At 35.8% G+C, this 15678-nt stretch overlaps 2 protein-coding genes across 9 annotated transcripts in view; both read right to left on the bottom strand.

The window, feature by feature from the left end:
• Positions 1-2514: 2514 nt before the first annotated feature.
• On the bottom strand, positions 2515-10187 carry LOC116294664 (uncharacterized). Of its 2 annotated transcripts, XM_031702307.2 has the most exons (9): positions 10021-10187; positions 7268-7946; positions 6842-6910; positions 6205-6258; positions 5188-5292; positions 4582-4884; positions 4085-4381; positions 3618-3929; positions 2515-3386 (listed from the first exon to the last, which is right to left on the bottom strand). In XM_031702307.2, the coding sequence occupies exons 2-9, from the start codon at positions 7926-7928 to the stop codon at positions 3307-3309; spliced, it is 1881 nt and encodes a 626-aa protein (XP_031558167.2). In that variant the 5' UTR covers positions 7929-7946; positions 10021-10187; the 3' UTR covers positions 2515-3306. The 2 variants fall into 2 exon arrangements, with proteins under 2 accessions (XP_031558167.2, XP_031558168.2); XM_031702308.2 differs by lacking the exon at positions 6205-6258.
• A 659-nt stretch (positions 10188-10846) lies between these two features.
• LOC116294665 (uncharacterized) overlaps positions 10847-15678 on the bottom strand; it is a 40579-nt gene continuing 35747 nt past the window's right edge. For all 7 annotated transcript variants that reach the window (XM_089039461.1, XM_089039460.1, XM_089039457.1 and 4 more), the window contains 10 exons: positions 15453-15643; positions 15268-15378; positions 14763-14929; positions 14460-14615; positions 14150-14294; positions 13881-14003; positions 13365-13739; positions 13070-13192; positions 12847-12973; positions 10847-11641 (listed from right to left, as the gene is read on the bottom strand). In XM_089039461.1, coding sequence (XP_088895587.1) covers positions 11404-11641; positions 12847-12973; positions 13070-13192; positions 13365-13739; positions 13881-14003; positions 14150-14294; positions 14460-14615; positions 14763-14929; positions 15268-15378; positions 15453-15643 — 1756 coding nt within the window. In that variant the 3' untranslated portion in view covers positions 10847-11403. The remainder of the gene's footprint in view (positions 11642-12846; positions 12974-13069; positions 13193-13364; positions 13740-13880; positions 14004-14149; positions 14295-14459; positions 14616-14762; positions 14930-15267; positions 15379-15452; positions 15644-15678) is intronic.

Genomic DNA, 15678 nt, shown 5'->3' on the forward strand with positions numbered 1-15678 from the left:
AGCCATTTGCAAAAATTATGGCCGTTTCAGATATACATACAGGTATATCAAAATTATATCAGACACGGCGAGATATCTTTCTTGATATTTTTTTCGGAAAGCCCAAGTGATCAATAACTCGAAAAAAATATCAGGAATGATATCCCATAATATTTGATATGCTTTTGATATACTTGTACATATGTATGGAAGCGGCCATAATTTTTGCAAATGGCTGTATATATATATACATATATATATACATAAGAAATCTGTGAATCAATTTTCCATAAAATAGTGCTCAATACATTGATAGAAGTAGAGCAGAATATTTGTTTGAGAAGAAAAAGTCAAGTTAACATTTTTCCTGACAAGCCTGTTTCGTGAATTGCTTCACTCTTCAGGGGATTTAATGTTGTCTTGACTTTTTCTTCTCAAACAAATACATATATAAACATATATATATATGTTTAGAAAAGCAATGAATATATATCAGACTCATTTGATTATGCCATTTCAATGTTTATATGAGGATGTGGACAAATAGAGTACAAACACTAAAGCCCCGTTTACACTAGCGTTTTTTGTGGCGATTTTTTTGCGATTTTGTCCATAATAGACCAAATTCAAAACTTGCACTGATGTGAGGCTTAAGTTGTGAATAAAGGGATCTGGCATATTTGTGACTTTCGAAAATTACCACACAAAAAACGCAGCAAAAATCCGTGCAAATATCGCCAGTGTAAACAGAGCTTAAAAGTGTGCAACACTTTGCACTATTTAGTAGTAAATAGTGCTAATTAAACAATAGAGAACAATAGGATTAGCATAATTTAGCAGTATTTAGTGGTATTTATGTTACACACTTATAGTGTTTGTACTCTATATCCTTTTTCAACAAATATCTATTAGTTGTGGATATTTAGAGCCTTCTTGACAAGCATAATAAACATCAATATTGTACGCCTCTTTATGCTGGACATCTCCAGTAGTCCACGAGGGATACTAGTATGTTTTCAGTATATTTCTAATACACTTAGCATCATTCTGCCTTCATGGGGCACATATTGCACAGGTAGCCCACTCTTGAGGAACGTACTTCCGTCTTCCATTAAAACTGAGTAACATTCAAAAATAAAAATAAGGTCAAAACTCCTTGGTAAGCAAATAATTACTCTATTCTCCTCTTTATTATCATTAATTATACACTACACAGTAGAATTTATTTTCCTGCATAAAAGAACATGTGTTTTGGGGGTTCAGGCTGATTTTGTTCTCATATATCGGGTGTTTTCTACAAAATCAGTCTGAAAATGTTCTTAATGTGTTGTTAAAATTGTTTCTAAAAATTAAATACTGCATAGACTACCAAAAGATGAAATCAATGTGCAAGCACGACATTTTAATTAATAAACGGATGGGACTAACCTTAACTGCATTGATCAAGGCAACAATATTACATATATTGATTTACTTAGTACTGTACCCTAGCAGGTTATTCTTATCTAACTTGCAGCCAATTTTTTTATATAAGAAAAAAAAAATTTATATAAGAACAATTCATTTTTCAGGCTGAATGTGTTCTTATGTATATGGTACTTTTTTGACTAAATTTCAGCCAAGTGTTCTTAATCCACTTCTTCTTTTATGCGGGTTTTTACTGTAGTGCAACTATTAATATGATAGATGACACTAGTCTTATTTATTGCGTTTATCAATCATCTTTCCAATCAGTGATGGTATTATGAGTAGTGAGGTTATTAAGTAACGAATATGATTATTCAATTGATAAGAGAACTTTCATTGAGCAAGGAAGCTCAAATTCTTCACATTTTTTGAAAACCTAAAGTAGAGTTAAATTGTTACTAAATACCCTGCGAGCAGAGATGCTTTTCTACCCCACTAGGAAGAGAGAGGAAAAGAACCTGTCGGCACCTGCAAATTATCATGTTGAGCATGCAGAGCTGGATTTATGCAAATGTCATGTCTACGTCATTTAGATGTTAAATCAATGATCCCTCTTGCTTCTCAGCAGATGTAGAAAAGGACCTCTGCTGGCAGGGTAGTTACTAAAGCAACATGCATTATTTTTTCATGCATATAACAACATCCTAACTACTACAACAGAATTTATAGTGTAGAATCCATGAGTTAAACAACTAAGTACTATGGGATCCCTGTCCCTTTGTTAACGACCCTCTTATTTTCACAGGCTGAGATGTAGCAGCAGATTGATATATGTCAAATCGAAATATGGTGACCAATTTGAATAACTATAATAACTGTTCTGGACTGAGTAATGTGAAAACACTTTCATGTTTCCATATAAACATAAGGCTAGTTAGTCCAGAACAACAGTTACTCTAATTGATCACCATATTTGGATTCGGTTTATAGAAGCTGCTCAAAGCATAAAAGTAATAAACATCAAAGTGAGCCCTTAATATTACTTAATATTAGTAATGGCCTGGTCATACAGTATTTTTAGAGATGAAAATGTTAAATGAATTCAACAACGGAAAAATAAGCCTGTGCTTCCAAATGCTTTCCTTTTATATCTTTGTTTATGATCAGTGTACTCACAAAGTAAAAGAATAAAAAAAAAAAGATGTTTTAACATCTTTAACATTTTTAACATTTTAAAAAATGCAGTCAATGTTGCTTGAATGACAGTAGACTAGAATGGACCAAGATCTCATGACACACAAGACATTAAAATTACATTTTCTTGGCTGTGGCTATAATGGCAGCAATTTGATCCATTAAATGCCATCATAGACATGCGTTGCCACAGAGGTGCTTATTCATTATAGATCTGGCTACAGTTGGCTTCTAACCGATCAATGATACTGAATTAAACAAGACGTGAGTAGAGTATGCTGTACAGCTTTGTACTTTGTATGTGTTTCTTGATTGTTAGTAGTTAATGATGAGCTTTCCTGTAACAAGCTCTTTTCCGTTTGCTGCAAGCACTCTTATTTTACTAAAAACTAAAAAAACCTATTTCTATTTCTTGGGTCATTTATTATATCTAAAACCCAGTAATAATAAATTATCTACTAAAAGTAAAAACAAATTTTACTTAACTTGAAAACTGAATTTTTGTTTAAATGGATAAAAATACTAAAATACCTTAATTGAATGTTTTTCCTGTGTAGATATAAAAATTAAAACAATTATCCTGTTATTGGAGTTGACTAAACACAGCTTTTACTGAATGTTTTCACTGTTTTAATCCAAGTGCCAGAGCAAGGACTCAAGGTGGATGTTTTTTAAAGAGTTTTACTCTTATTACTACTGCTGCTTTAGTGATATATATTTTCTGCATTAACGTTGCTCTCTATAGGTTTTTGTGTAGCCCAGCTGTGGGTGTTTGGCCAGAATGTGATCAATATCTCTCCATCCACCTTTGAAAAAAAGATAAGTAAAAAAACAATAAATATGACAGAACATTTCTCTTTGCAACTCAGACAGCAATGACACACTAGCTACTCTTGGTTCTGTCTTTTGAATCCTAGTATATAGTATAGGAAATGCTCTTTTTAGGGAATGCAGCAAAAACTTGAGGACCTCAGCATAGCAAACAGCATGGGGATATATCTGTGGTAATGAGCTGGAATGGATAAGATATGACATACCTTTGAGATAACGAGCAACAATATTCAAACAATCTGTTCTTCTCATTTTGGCCAGATAAACAACCAAATCTTCTACTTTGACTGAACCAGAATCACGCTTCAAGGCATGCAGCATCAATCCAGCCGTAGGGCTGCGAGGGTCTTTCTTGGGTTCCAGGCTTGGAATGTCCTCTTCCTCAATGAGACCATCTTCTTTGTACAGCTGTGCAAGTTCCCTCCAGTTCTGAAGGAAGGAGTCTTCCCTGTTAAGCTTGGCTTCGATGTGCTCAGTGACATCGAAGTGATTTAGAAGAGCATCTATTCCAATCTTATCTGTAAAGATATAAATATTTTGGTTATCATTCAAAGGTTTGAAATATGAGAGAAAGAAAAGTACTTGAATGTCTTCAACAGATACAAAATGTATGCACTGAACATGAACAAACAAGTTTCTTGATTCAAACTGTATTTAACTGACAATTACTCACCAGGCACTTCTTCAAAATCTTTCAGCACATCACCTCTCTCTAAGGTCTTCAGCTTGGCTTTAAGGTCTTCTACTGTGATCTTGGTATTTCTCGTGTGAGCGAGATGCAACAGCTGACGAGTAGGATTGTTCTCCAGCTCTTCGCCAAACTGTTCAAATACTCGTTTCGGGATTTCCAGTTGTGTTGCCAAATCTTTCCAATACTTGTCCTGATCCATTTTAACCATCAATTGACCAAGAATGCTTGGAGTGAAGGACCCCATCTCTGCAACAAACTTGACTTTTTTCATGTATCCAGCTATTAAAAAGAAAAAAGGGTCGTTTATTGAAGGGTGACATCAGCACACAAAAAAATTATCACTTGCACAAAATAAATAGACACATACATTTAGCACATGGAAATATCTTATGCAGGAGAGAACCAACAAATAGCCAGACAAGACAAAATTATTTTTGCTTATAAAGGGACAGGACATAACATAACAGGACTATACATACCATTAATGTATTCCTGTAGTATTCTATTCATATCCTCATGATGGCATGCCAAGAAAGCATTCTGGAGCTGTTCAATTGTCAGACGAGGTTTTGCTGCTTCAATGTATCTAAACATTCTCTCTGATGGACTGAATGTTTCTCCCTTTGAAAAGTTCTCATGTTCTGCTCTGGGAACTTTGAACTCCTCACTGAGGTTAAGCCAGAATTTAACACTTCCTTTTATCTTGTACACACGATCAAGACTCACACATATTTGGTTACGGAATTCGCTATCTTTTTCCCACAGCTTTTCCAAGTCATCATCTAGAACAGACCAATGTAAGAAAATGCATGAAACGATACAAGAAAATGATAAGTAATTAACTATATGATACAGTTCAAGCAGTTGACAATAGTAAACCACAAATTAGCCCCTCATATTTATGGACATAAAAACTAAACACAATCCAATAAAATAACCAAAAACCACCACTAAGACCACCATGCAACAATCACAAATTCAAAATGAAAAAGATTATTCATGGTGAATGCGTTCACTAACTAATATAACCCAACAATCACAACTGACCACACACACACATGCACAAGAACACTCTCTCGTTTTACCTGGTGAAACTTGAATTTGCACTTCAGGGTCACTATCCTTTGGTTTTTCACCTCTGTAAATGTCCATTTCAATTTCTTGGATGCTAACTTTTTGTTTGTGGACAACTGTCATAAAACATAAATAATCAAGTACAGTAAAGAATTTGGATGGGACAGGATGTGGGTGGGATGTGGGTGGGATGTGGGTGAGATTGGGATAGGAGTGGGATTGGGGTGGGATTGGGATAGGGGTGGGATTGGGATTTGGGTAGGATGGGGTGGGAGGAAGGAAAGGAGTAGATTATTCATTTTAAAGAGGGTAAGACAAAATCCAAATAACAAGCACAATAGGAAAAGAATTTTTTAGAAATGGGAATAAATTAAAATAAGAAAAAAATTGCATAATCATAAAGCATTAAAAAAGTGCTGAATGATTATCAAAGCTAGTTTATGTGACCCAACACCATAAAAGCCCAAGCAAGCACAAATATTTATCTTATCGGCAGTTACATGCAGCTGGATCTTGTTCACAACAATTTATAAGTTATGGATGCAATATGCATGCAGTGATTGCAGCAGAATAAGCAAAGTGAATGCAGCATGCAACTCATGGCTTTAAATAAAAGCCTGCCATTAGACAATATCTGGCCACAATTTGAACTTGTCCAGTCAAATATGCCTTGCAAGTTACTTTGACCAGTAATGAACTCAGCCAGAAATAACATATGACCAAGCTAATGTAACTACCTACATATAGGCTGGTGATCATGACTGCATGGTGACTGAGATAACAACTGGCTGTTATTTTAAGCTCTGCTACTTCAATTTTTAAACATTTAAATCACTTATAACTTGGTTTACTTGCTAGCAGTTTTAGCCTTACATAGATTTACATGCAAATTATTTTATTTTAATAGTTGTAGCAACTCAAGAAAAACTTCAACACAGTGTACATTTTATTGCACCAAAAACATGCATCACATCCAAGCTCAGCTGGAGAACACCATCATGCAAACTATAGTTGTTTGACAGACAGACCTTTCTGTTGAGGCTCACTTTCCAGCTGTTGAGCATTTACGACAGAAACCACAGCTGTAAAATAAGTTGCCATCATGTTTAAATTGAAAACTCCTATATAAGTTATTTGATTTTTGGACAAAGAATTACTTTCATAAGAATTTCTTCAGAATATTTTGTTTAACTTATAATTATTTAAAAATAATATTTTGATATAAAAGATAAAAAATACTGTTATTGATACTTTGTCATTATCTAATAAAGACCAACAACACTTTTTGAACGTAAGTCCATAAGTACATTTTTTCATTCAAAATGGGTAAAGTTGTTGTGTTTTGTACCATCTATTATTGCAAAATAATGAAAATAATCAAACATTAAAAATACTTTATGGAAAACCTGCTTTTCTTAAACTACTTATACCATTATAAAAATAAATTCAAATATACATCAAATGTGGGAATGATGCTTAGAGGAGAATGATCGGATTATTCTAAAGTCCTTATGGATTTATTCATGATTTATCGTAGTAGTTTTAAATAGCTAGTTTATTTTTTTTAGATGGATTCATATTTCTGTAATACATATTGTATTACACAGTAAATATATGTTCATATATATATGTTCATATATTGTTTATATACAGTATTTTGCATACCTCCATTTTTCTCACTGGTAGGACCATCAATGTAGATGATTTGATCTGCAATCTCAACCACAACTTGTCCTGGAAACAAGCAGATTTCAATATTATATTCACACACCTTCGCACCAAGGAATCAACTCAGCTCAAGTCCCAGACTACAAAATGCTTGTTGGAAGAAGTTATTTGCCATATAATAGTTGAGTTGCAGGAGTTTTTTTACAGTCTTTTAAGAGCATTTAAGACTGGAAAAAAAAAAAAACGAAATGGAAAAAAAAAATATGCAAAAAGGGGGAAACGTTTTTTGTTAACAGTCATGTCTTATAATCAGCCAATCATTTTAACTGCTAGGAGAATCTTAAAATATATTAAAATAGTAAAAATATACTTTTCACATCAATCAATATGGTCATGGTTTAAAAGTGGTTTGAACAGACCCACCTCTTGCTATCCAGGACACAACCATTTTATTTTCTCTGCTCCAATAGTATCCAAGAACATTTTTGTTTTCTTTATCCAAAATGGGACCAGATGGCTTAAGATCTCTGAAGACATCACGACCAACAACAAAAGTATCTTCATCTGTTGTTACTATTTTAAATGGCTGGTATACAAGCTTGCCTTCACTTGTTCCAACTGCAATTAATTCGGAATTATTCTTGCAAATCACAGAAGGATCTTCGTCATCAAAGATATGAATCCCCTTTAGGAACTTGCGCATACGAGATCCCTTCAAACCTTCTTGACAGGACACTAGCAGCCAGGTTGCATCTCTAGTTGAGCCTAACTCTGGAGCTACAACTTTTTTGTGGCTGGGTTTGATGGTGAATTTTTTGTCTCCAGTATTGGTGTATCCACGAGCAATGACAACATTAATGCCACTGTTTGATTCCTTGAAGGCTGGGGTTGCAGCAACAAAAGCATAATGTTGAATACTAGAGAAAGCTGAACCAATTCCAAGTTTTACTCGAAGGTCTTTGCTGTCTTTTGGGATGAGAACGAGGCATCCTATAGCTGGGTCACATTCAGATGCTGTAAGGGTGCAGATTGGCTCATTCCCACCAGGTTTCAGCTTGCCATGAGCTGGACTTTCTGCTGACATCTCTAATCTTCACTTATCCTAAGGAATACAAATATGATATAACACCATTGTCAATAAATATATCTGCTGTAATTACAACTAGTAGTACATAATGATCAAAAATAACAACAGTTTCACACCAACAAAGGAACTCTTTTACAATTGCTATAGCCATACAAATTGCCTGATATTTATATATGTAAGCTACTCAAATGTACCTTGAGACTGTCCTTGGAATCATATATTAACAAACTGTTTACCATAAATACCCTTTCATTACAGCTCTTATATTTGTACTATATTAGGAAAGATTAACTGTGTTTATAGTTGAAGCCTAAGATCAACTTATAACACAAAGACAATTAATACTTCATGTAACATGATGTAAACAAATACAGCGATGTGCTGAAATATAATCCTATCAATCAAGCCAAATATATTTTTATACATTGCAGATAATTCTATTATCATTTTATCATTTAAGTCAGAGAGAATGCAAGATTTAGAAATGACAATATACTTTATCAACAATTATTATGATTGCACAATAATAAATGCTTACTAAAGGAAAAAAACAATACTGTTTGTTTTTCATTAATGGATTATTTATGGAAATAATTAAATGGCAAGATAATCTATCAAGAAACAAAGTCAATATATCAAATATCAAAAATATTTACACTTGACATATTATGTAAGAGGTTTGAAGAATCAACTTTGTTAATACATGTATGCATTATTATTTTATATCCCAGGCATTGAATACAGTAATATATGTGTGATGATGATAGGAAATCCTAAGTTTCTCTGCCATATTTTCCTGAAACAGATTATCATGACAATTAAGCACCACAAACTTATTAAAATAATTTATGACTCCTGAAAAAGACGGAAAAACAAATAACGCTTTTCTTTTTTCGGATGTATTCAAAATCTATGATAATTTATTTTCACTTTTACCATGTTTATCTAATTTTAGCAGTGCAAGGGAAAACCCTCCATCAGCACTATAATAACGACGACCACAACATGATGGCAATCCTTCTAGAACACTTTATATCATATCAGATGACACCACATATTCTTATTATAGTATTTTATATGGTTTTCTACAAAACATTTTATATCACAGAAATAGATTGATTAGGTCAACAAAAACATTAATTCATGTAAAGGAAACAGTTTAAGGGGTTGAGTGATTTTCCAGAAGCAACTGGAAAGTGACTACATGCACATATTGTTTTGCAGTAATTTTCAGCAGGTAATTCATAATCACGACATTATAGATTTGATTCCTGTTGTGGGTTTTTAAAGTTGAATCTTCTAGAAGTTGAGTTCAATTGATGTTATCGATTAGGCATATATTATAAGAAAAACATTAAGCTTCCAAGACCAATCATTTCGGAAGGAAATACCTCCGCTTTGAATAATAACTTGACTTTTTCTCTGATACCACGTTTATTGGTGTCAATTCAAAGAAAACATACTAGATTTGATTCATGGTTCTTCAACAATAATTACTAGTAGGACTTATAACTGGTTTCATTTGATTCTGTCCACCATTTTGAGTCGATATGCCCAAGGGCTTGCATGAGAAAAAAGGGTAGGCTTTTCCATAGAAAACTGTTCTCGAAAACCTTTCTGCCGCCATTTTGGTGTAATATAATTACACTAGCACACTTGGTCAAAATGGCTTACACTGAAATTACGCAGATCTCATCTTTTGCCGAGGTCAAAATAGAAAAAACAATCTAAAGATATCTTAGGATGAATCTGGTCTAACTAAGTGCTCTCTCGGGAAACGACGTGCACGAACATCGAAGAAGCAATCTTGTTCGAGAAAAAAAGAATCGGTTGGCGGTGAGTCTGATAATCGACGAGAGGGCGGGTTGAACGACATTGCAAGGAATAGAAAAAAACAAACTCTTTGTCGAGGTCAAAGACTAGAGTTATACACAACTTATGAGACAAGAAGAATTAACAGGCTCGTAAATAGCGCAAAGAAAACCAACCAGCATCAAATGAAGCACGAGTTGGTAAAGGTGTATTGAAGCGTGAGCACTAGAAGCTATAGCAAACTGCACAATACAAACATGATTAATCAAACTATTACCTTCAAAAGCGAAGATCGAAGGCTAAATCCACCTTGATGGTTATGTAGTCTTGCAGATGAAGCAATCAGATAGGAATGCAGTGGAATACAAGCGAATAAAACTAGCCTTTCTATCGCCCGCACCCTCTGTTTACTGGTAAAAAATCCCGAGAAAACCAGTACCGCGGGCCCAACTACGTTCAGCGGTAGTGCTCATTAGTATTGTTCATTCGCCACACCTTCCCAGGCTACGCCCGGTCTACATTAATACTGATCCAAAAATTACAATAAAAAATAACATTAAATATAATAAAGAAACGCCACAATCTGTGTCATTACAAAGCAGTAATTAATCAGATTGATGGAAATATAAATGTTTTTAGACAGAACCGCGGCTGGAACATAAATGAAATTTTATTGAAAATATATTACAAAAATATTCATTCCTGAATAACTGCAATCAATCATCTGCAGTCATAGTTAATCGCACAAATGAAATAAAGTTCAAATTAAATTTAATGCCGGTATATTCTCGTATACACGCTTTCTCGATCGGAAAAAATGAGAATAAACATAACTTAGTCCGAATCACGTTTCAAATCAGCCTTATGGAGCCTCTCAGCAATGAGAATAAAGGTAGTGGGGTAGGGTACAGTCATGCTCGCTCACAATCGACAGTCCTCAGGAGCATGGCACTCAGTATTTCCATTTATGGTAGCCCTGTGGAAAACAATTTATACCAGTTGTAACTGGCAGCCCAGTGGTTTACAAGATGAGGGAGGTCCACCAATTTTTATTTTTCATTATACCATTTTTTTCTTCTAAATCTCACAAATCTGCCCTTGGATCTTGATCCTAAAAATAGTTTATTCGTATTGTAAAAGCCTAGGAATACAAATCTATGGTACAATGCAATAAAACTTACACATTATATTTCTGCTATTTATGAAATAGATTTCTACATAATCACATCAGATATCTGTTGATCGTCGTGTTGGTTCATTGCAAGTCTTTGATATCATCACTTCTTGATACCGTCTTTCATTTACTACGATGCATATGAGCAGTGCCAATGAAAAATGGCAAAAATGGCAACCTAATTTATGATCTTATCATGCTGAAAATGTTAACTGAAAAGCTGTTATGGATTGAGAATTGAAGCGATATTAGGTAAGCACTTTTGTTCCCCTGCTCTGCTAAGAGGATCAGTTCAGTTTGCACTGTAGTCAAGTTTTAGAGCAGGTATAGAAAACCCGGTCAATGCAACAAAAAGAATAGTTTTAAAAGACAACTGATTAGCGGTGATGCCGTGATAGGGGCGTCAGTTATCGAAAAACACGAACCCTATTTTTTCCTGCCATATTATTCATGTCTGTTATTTGGCAATGCTTGCCGGCAGATTCGTCATAGAGTTTCATATGCTGGAGCGATCTTGGTTGGTGTAGCAGAACCAATATTGTTTAGCGCGACTAACGAAGGATGTACGCTGGGTATACTAAACTGTAGTGACCTTAAAGACACCGAATCACGTAATGATCTTTTAGAATGTTCTTCATCGAAGAGCTGGTCTATTTGACCAATGACTGTACTTGATGGGCGGGATACCTTGGAAGATCTTGGTCGTCGTGTCACTCGATTCCGTCTGAAATGAAGGAAAAAAAACAGTATTATGTTATCGACTAGAACTAAACCACGTATGTGTCGTTAACCTGAGTAGTAATTTATGCTTGTCTACATGGGTACTTAACGTGGAAATTAATTATAAAATCTTTGTGATTGGACATCTGTTTAGTTCATAATTGGTTTTCTAATGTAGGTGCATCTTGTTTGTCTCTCGGGGTCTCTCGGGAATTCTCGGGGTCTGGGCACTAGGTAGACAGTCAGAAACTGCAGTAATATGATAATAAACAGAAAACATGGAAATTGTGGAGAGGAAATATACTGAAACAACAGGGATAAAAGATTGTGTCAGTAAACAGTTACAAAGCAGTATTACAAACTGTGAAAGCACAGCTCGACTCTTTTGGATCCAATCGAACGTATACATAAAAAATCAAGTAGTTTTTCCATTTAATAAAGAATGACTAATGTTGACTGAGAATCCCGAAGAATTTAAGGATTAAAAATATGCAAAAAATTTTTTAATCTTTTCTGAATACGGTGGGATTCGAACCCAAAGACAGACATCTAAAAAAATCGATTCCACTGTGCCATACCCCCGAGACATCCGCAGAGCTGGGGCGTCGTATGGACTTCGGACCTGACGGCGATTAAATCCTTCTGCCCTTGGGTGTACGAATTACGCAAGAAAATGTTCTAGCCAAAGCATCAGGGGAGAGATCAGCCGGCCCCCAGACCATATCGGCTAATCCCTTGCATCTCTGCCACGCACGGAATCGTTGAAATTGTGACGTTAAAAAGAATAGTCTATCTGATACATTGTTTTCACGGCTATTGTTATGCTAATTCACCTGAAACCGTGGCCCAGTGGAAAAAACTTGGGCTTCCAATTCAAGATACTGAGTCAAGCCCGTTCAAGGGGCGTTAGCATTTGGATGGGTTACCAAAACTTTATTCTTACTAAGCTTTTGTTAATTATTCTTTGCTTTGCTTTTCTTTTCTTTTTCTGAATTAAAAATAATGGAGCATACGTATGGATATTTAACTTTGCTAATTTTGCTCGCAATATCGACCTCTGTCAACCCAAATACTTTGCCCAGTCTTCGAGCAGCCGCCTAGAACTTCGTCTCTCATTCCTTTTGGTCACGGGAAATTAAGCCGAGCCTTCTTGAAATTAAGTCAGTGCTAAGGCTACTATAAAGTGACGCGAGATTTTTCCAGACATACCTGCGGCGGGTGAATAAAAAGACGCATATTATTGAGATGATTAGAGACAATGCCACGACTGGTAACCCAACCACGATGCCAAGGAACAACGAGGAACGAGTTTTTGTTGAAGCATGAACATAAAGAGCTGAAAAAATCAAAACAATAGGTTAAATTTGACTGATGTAGATTTAACAAACCTGCTGTTTGGCAGAGGGTTTTCATAGAATGCATCAGATTTTACCTGTACAGTTGTGACCATTTCCTGAATATCCCTCTAAGCAACGACATTCATGGGATCCTGGAGTATTAATACACCCAGCATGACGGTGGCAGACACGAGGCAACCACCTGCATTCATCGATATCTGGTGGCAGTGAAAAATATGTTATCCACTGACTGAAACATTCAGATGTGATGTGCATTTTGGAATATATCCACCCGTGTAACTATTCTATGATGCTTTCGAATAAAGGTATCGTAATGCTAAAGACTTCCTTCACTGAGCTAGATGTTTAATGATAGTCAAGTCAATTTACCTGTGCAATTCCATCCATTCCCTTCGAATCCATCCCTACAGCAACAAGTGTACGTCCCGTGTTTATTGATACAGCTTGCGTTACCATGGCAATGATGAGATTCTTTACTACTACATTCGTTAATATCCTGGCACGTGTAACCGCTGCCATGGTAACCAGGGTTACATCGACAGGAATAAGAGCCATTATAGTTTAGACATTGTGCGTGCGGTGAACACGAATGAGTGTTGGACGAACACTCATCGATGTCTGTGCAGTTGTTGGGGTTGCCATGGTAACCTTCTCTACAAACACATTTGAAGGATCCTGGTGTGTTGACGCAAGTCGTATTGGGATGACAAGGATATAATATCTGTGTCTCACACTCGTTTTTGTCTGAAGAAAAAAAAACAACACAAGGAACGTTTAGCTTTACTGAGGTAACCTGTATGTTATTGCGCTCGCCCTCCACACCACAGCGCGCGGTTTCCTTTTGTTTACCATTTAGCGTGAAAATTAGATAGTACATGTACATACCTGTACAATTGTAACCATCTCCTATAAATCCATCAAGGCAGTGACAAACGGTCGAGTTTCTAAAAATAGCACATGTTGCATTTAAGCCGCAAGTATTGTTTACTGGTGGACACTTGTGAGTGACTGGGGACAAACGAACAGATAAGATAAGATATATTAATAGCATTCATAAACCATGGCACTAGTAAGACACATCTAAATATCATGCTCAATACATGTATTGTGATCAGTGGGTGATGTCGACACACGTCAATACAATGGTTGCTTACCTCCATATAGTTCCATACGTATGCAAATGTTTCCCACCCACGTGACTGGAAGAACTCTTACGAATCTTGCCACGAGGGGGGTGGGGTAAGACGTGTTCAGTTCGTTACATGACACGTTGAACGAATCTTGATTACCAGGAAATATCTAGTCAAGGTCAAAAATCATATTAATGAATTATCTCTTCATTCATGTTGATTTTAAAAGATGGTACCCCTGTGGTATTATAGCAGTATTGAAATGGCTACCAATACTAATCTGTAGTCCAATCACAAGCTGTGTAAGCACAGGCTAACATATGGGAATATATACCTTATCTGAGGAGTTACCAGTGTCTTGGTACGTGTACCAGGCATCAGCATTTAAACTATATTTTATCTTGTATGACGTAACATAGCCAGTAACGTTTCCTTTGTTTGCTCCTTGTGTAGCAATGCGTGATAATTCAAACACTTTGCCAATATTGATCTGAAATCAAACCATAGTGAAAAGCTATTAAATATGATCAAACAACGAACTGCATGGTCGGACAATAACTACAGAGATCGTGTTACTATGGAGGCGATGTTGATAATATGTACGTTTATTATTAATGAAATAGTAATAGTATTTCACCTGTAAATATTGAGACGAGTTCACACTGTTGTTAGCACACCAAGCACTAGAATTACTATGAAGTCTTGCATCACGCGCTGCGTGACGTTTGTCGTAATCAGATGACGAGGTCATCGCTATATCAGGTATACTAGTGTTACGACTAATACCAACAGGGGGTGTATATGCTGCACAATATACAATATATGTTAGTACAGATCTATCGTAGTCAGATGATGAGGTCATCGCTATATCAGGTATACTAGCATTAGAACTAATACTAAAATGGGGTGTATATGCTGCACAATATACAATATATGTTAGTACATGTACAGATCTGTCGTAGTCAGATGATGAGGTCATCGCTATATCAGGTATACTAGCGTTACAACTAATATCAACAGGGGGTGTATATGCTGCACAATATACAATAAATGTTAGTACAGATCTGTCGTAGTCAGATGATGTCATCACTAGCACTATACCAGGTATACTAAGGTGCATATACACGATAAAGTATACTGACCTTTGCAGCTTGTATTGTCTCTATAGTAACCACAGTTACAAGAAGGCATTACTTGAACTGTAGAACTGTTACAGACACTTCTGTTTGTATTTGTACAGCTACCAACATCGGCTAAAGATTCAAGCAATATTCATTAGCATAACTGGCGTACTTTCTCCTTGCCGTAGAAAAGGTGCCTCTCTTACCTGCCGTCCCGGTCTTCATGAAGCACGACAAATCGTCGATTATGATGATGATGACAACCAGATAGTATACAAGTGTAGCCCATTGTAGTCTACACATCACAGTGGCTGACAGAACGAGAGACCCACTGACACATACCGCTAAGGTTTGTGGGTAGTATTGGGTACTTATCTCGATAGCAACGTCTGTATATCTAGAAAGAAAGTAAACAAAATTAGACCATGACTC

The sequence above is a fragment of the Actinia tenebrosa genome, unplaced genomic scaffold (assembly GCF_029948245.1).
Source record: "Actinia tenebrosa isolate PJP-AT-01 unplaced genomic scaffold, QUT_ActTen_1.0 PGA_scaffold6__47_contigs__length_16458017, whole genome shotgun sequence".
Classification (NCBI taxonomy): Eukaryota; Metazoa; Cnidaria; class Anthozoa; order Actiniaria; family Actiniidae; genus Actinia; species Actinia tenebrosa.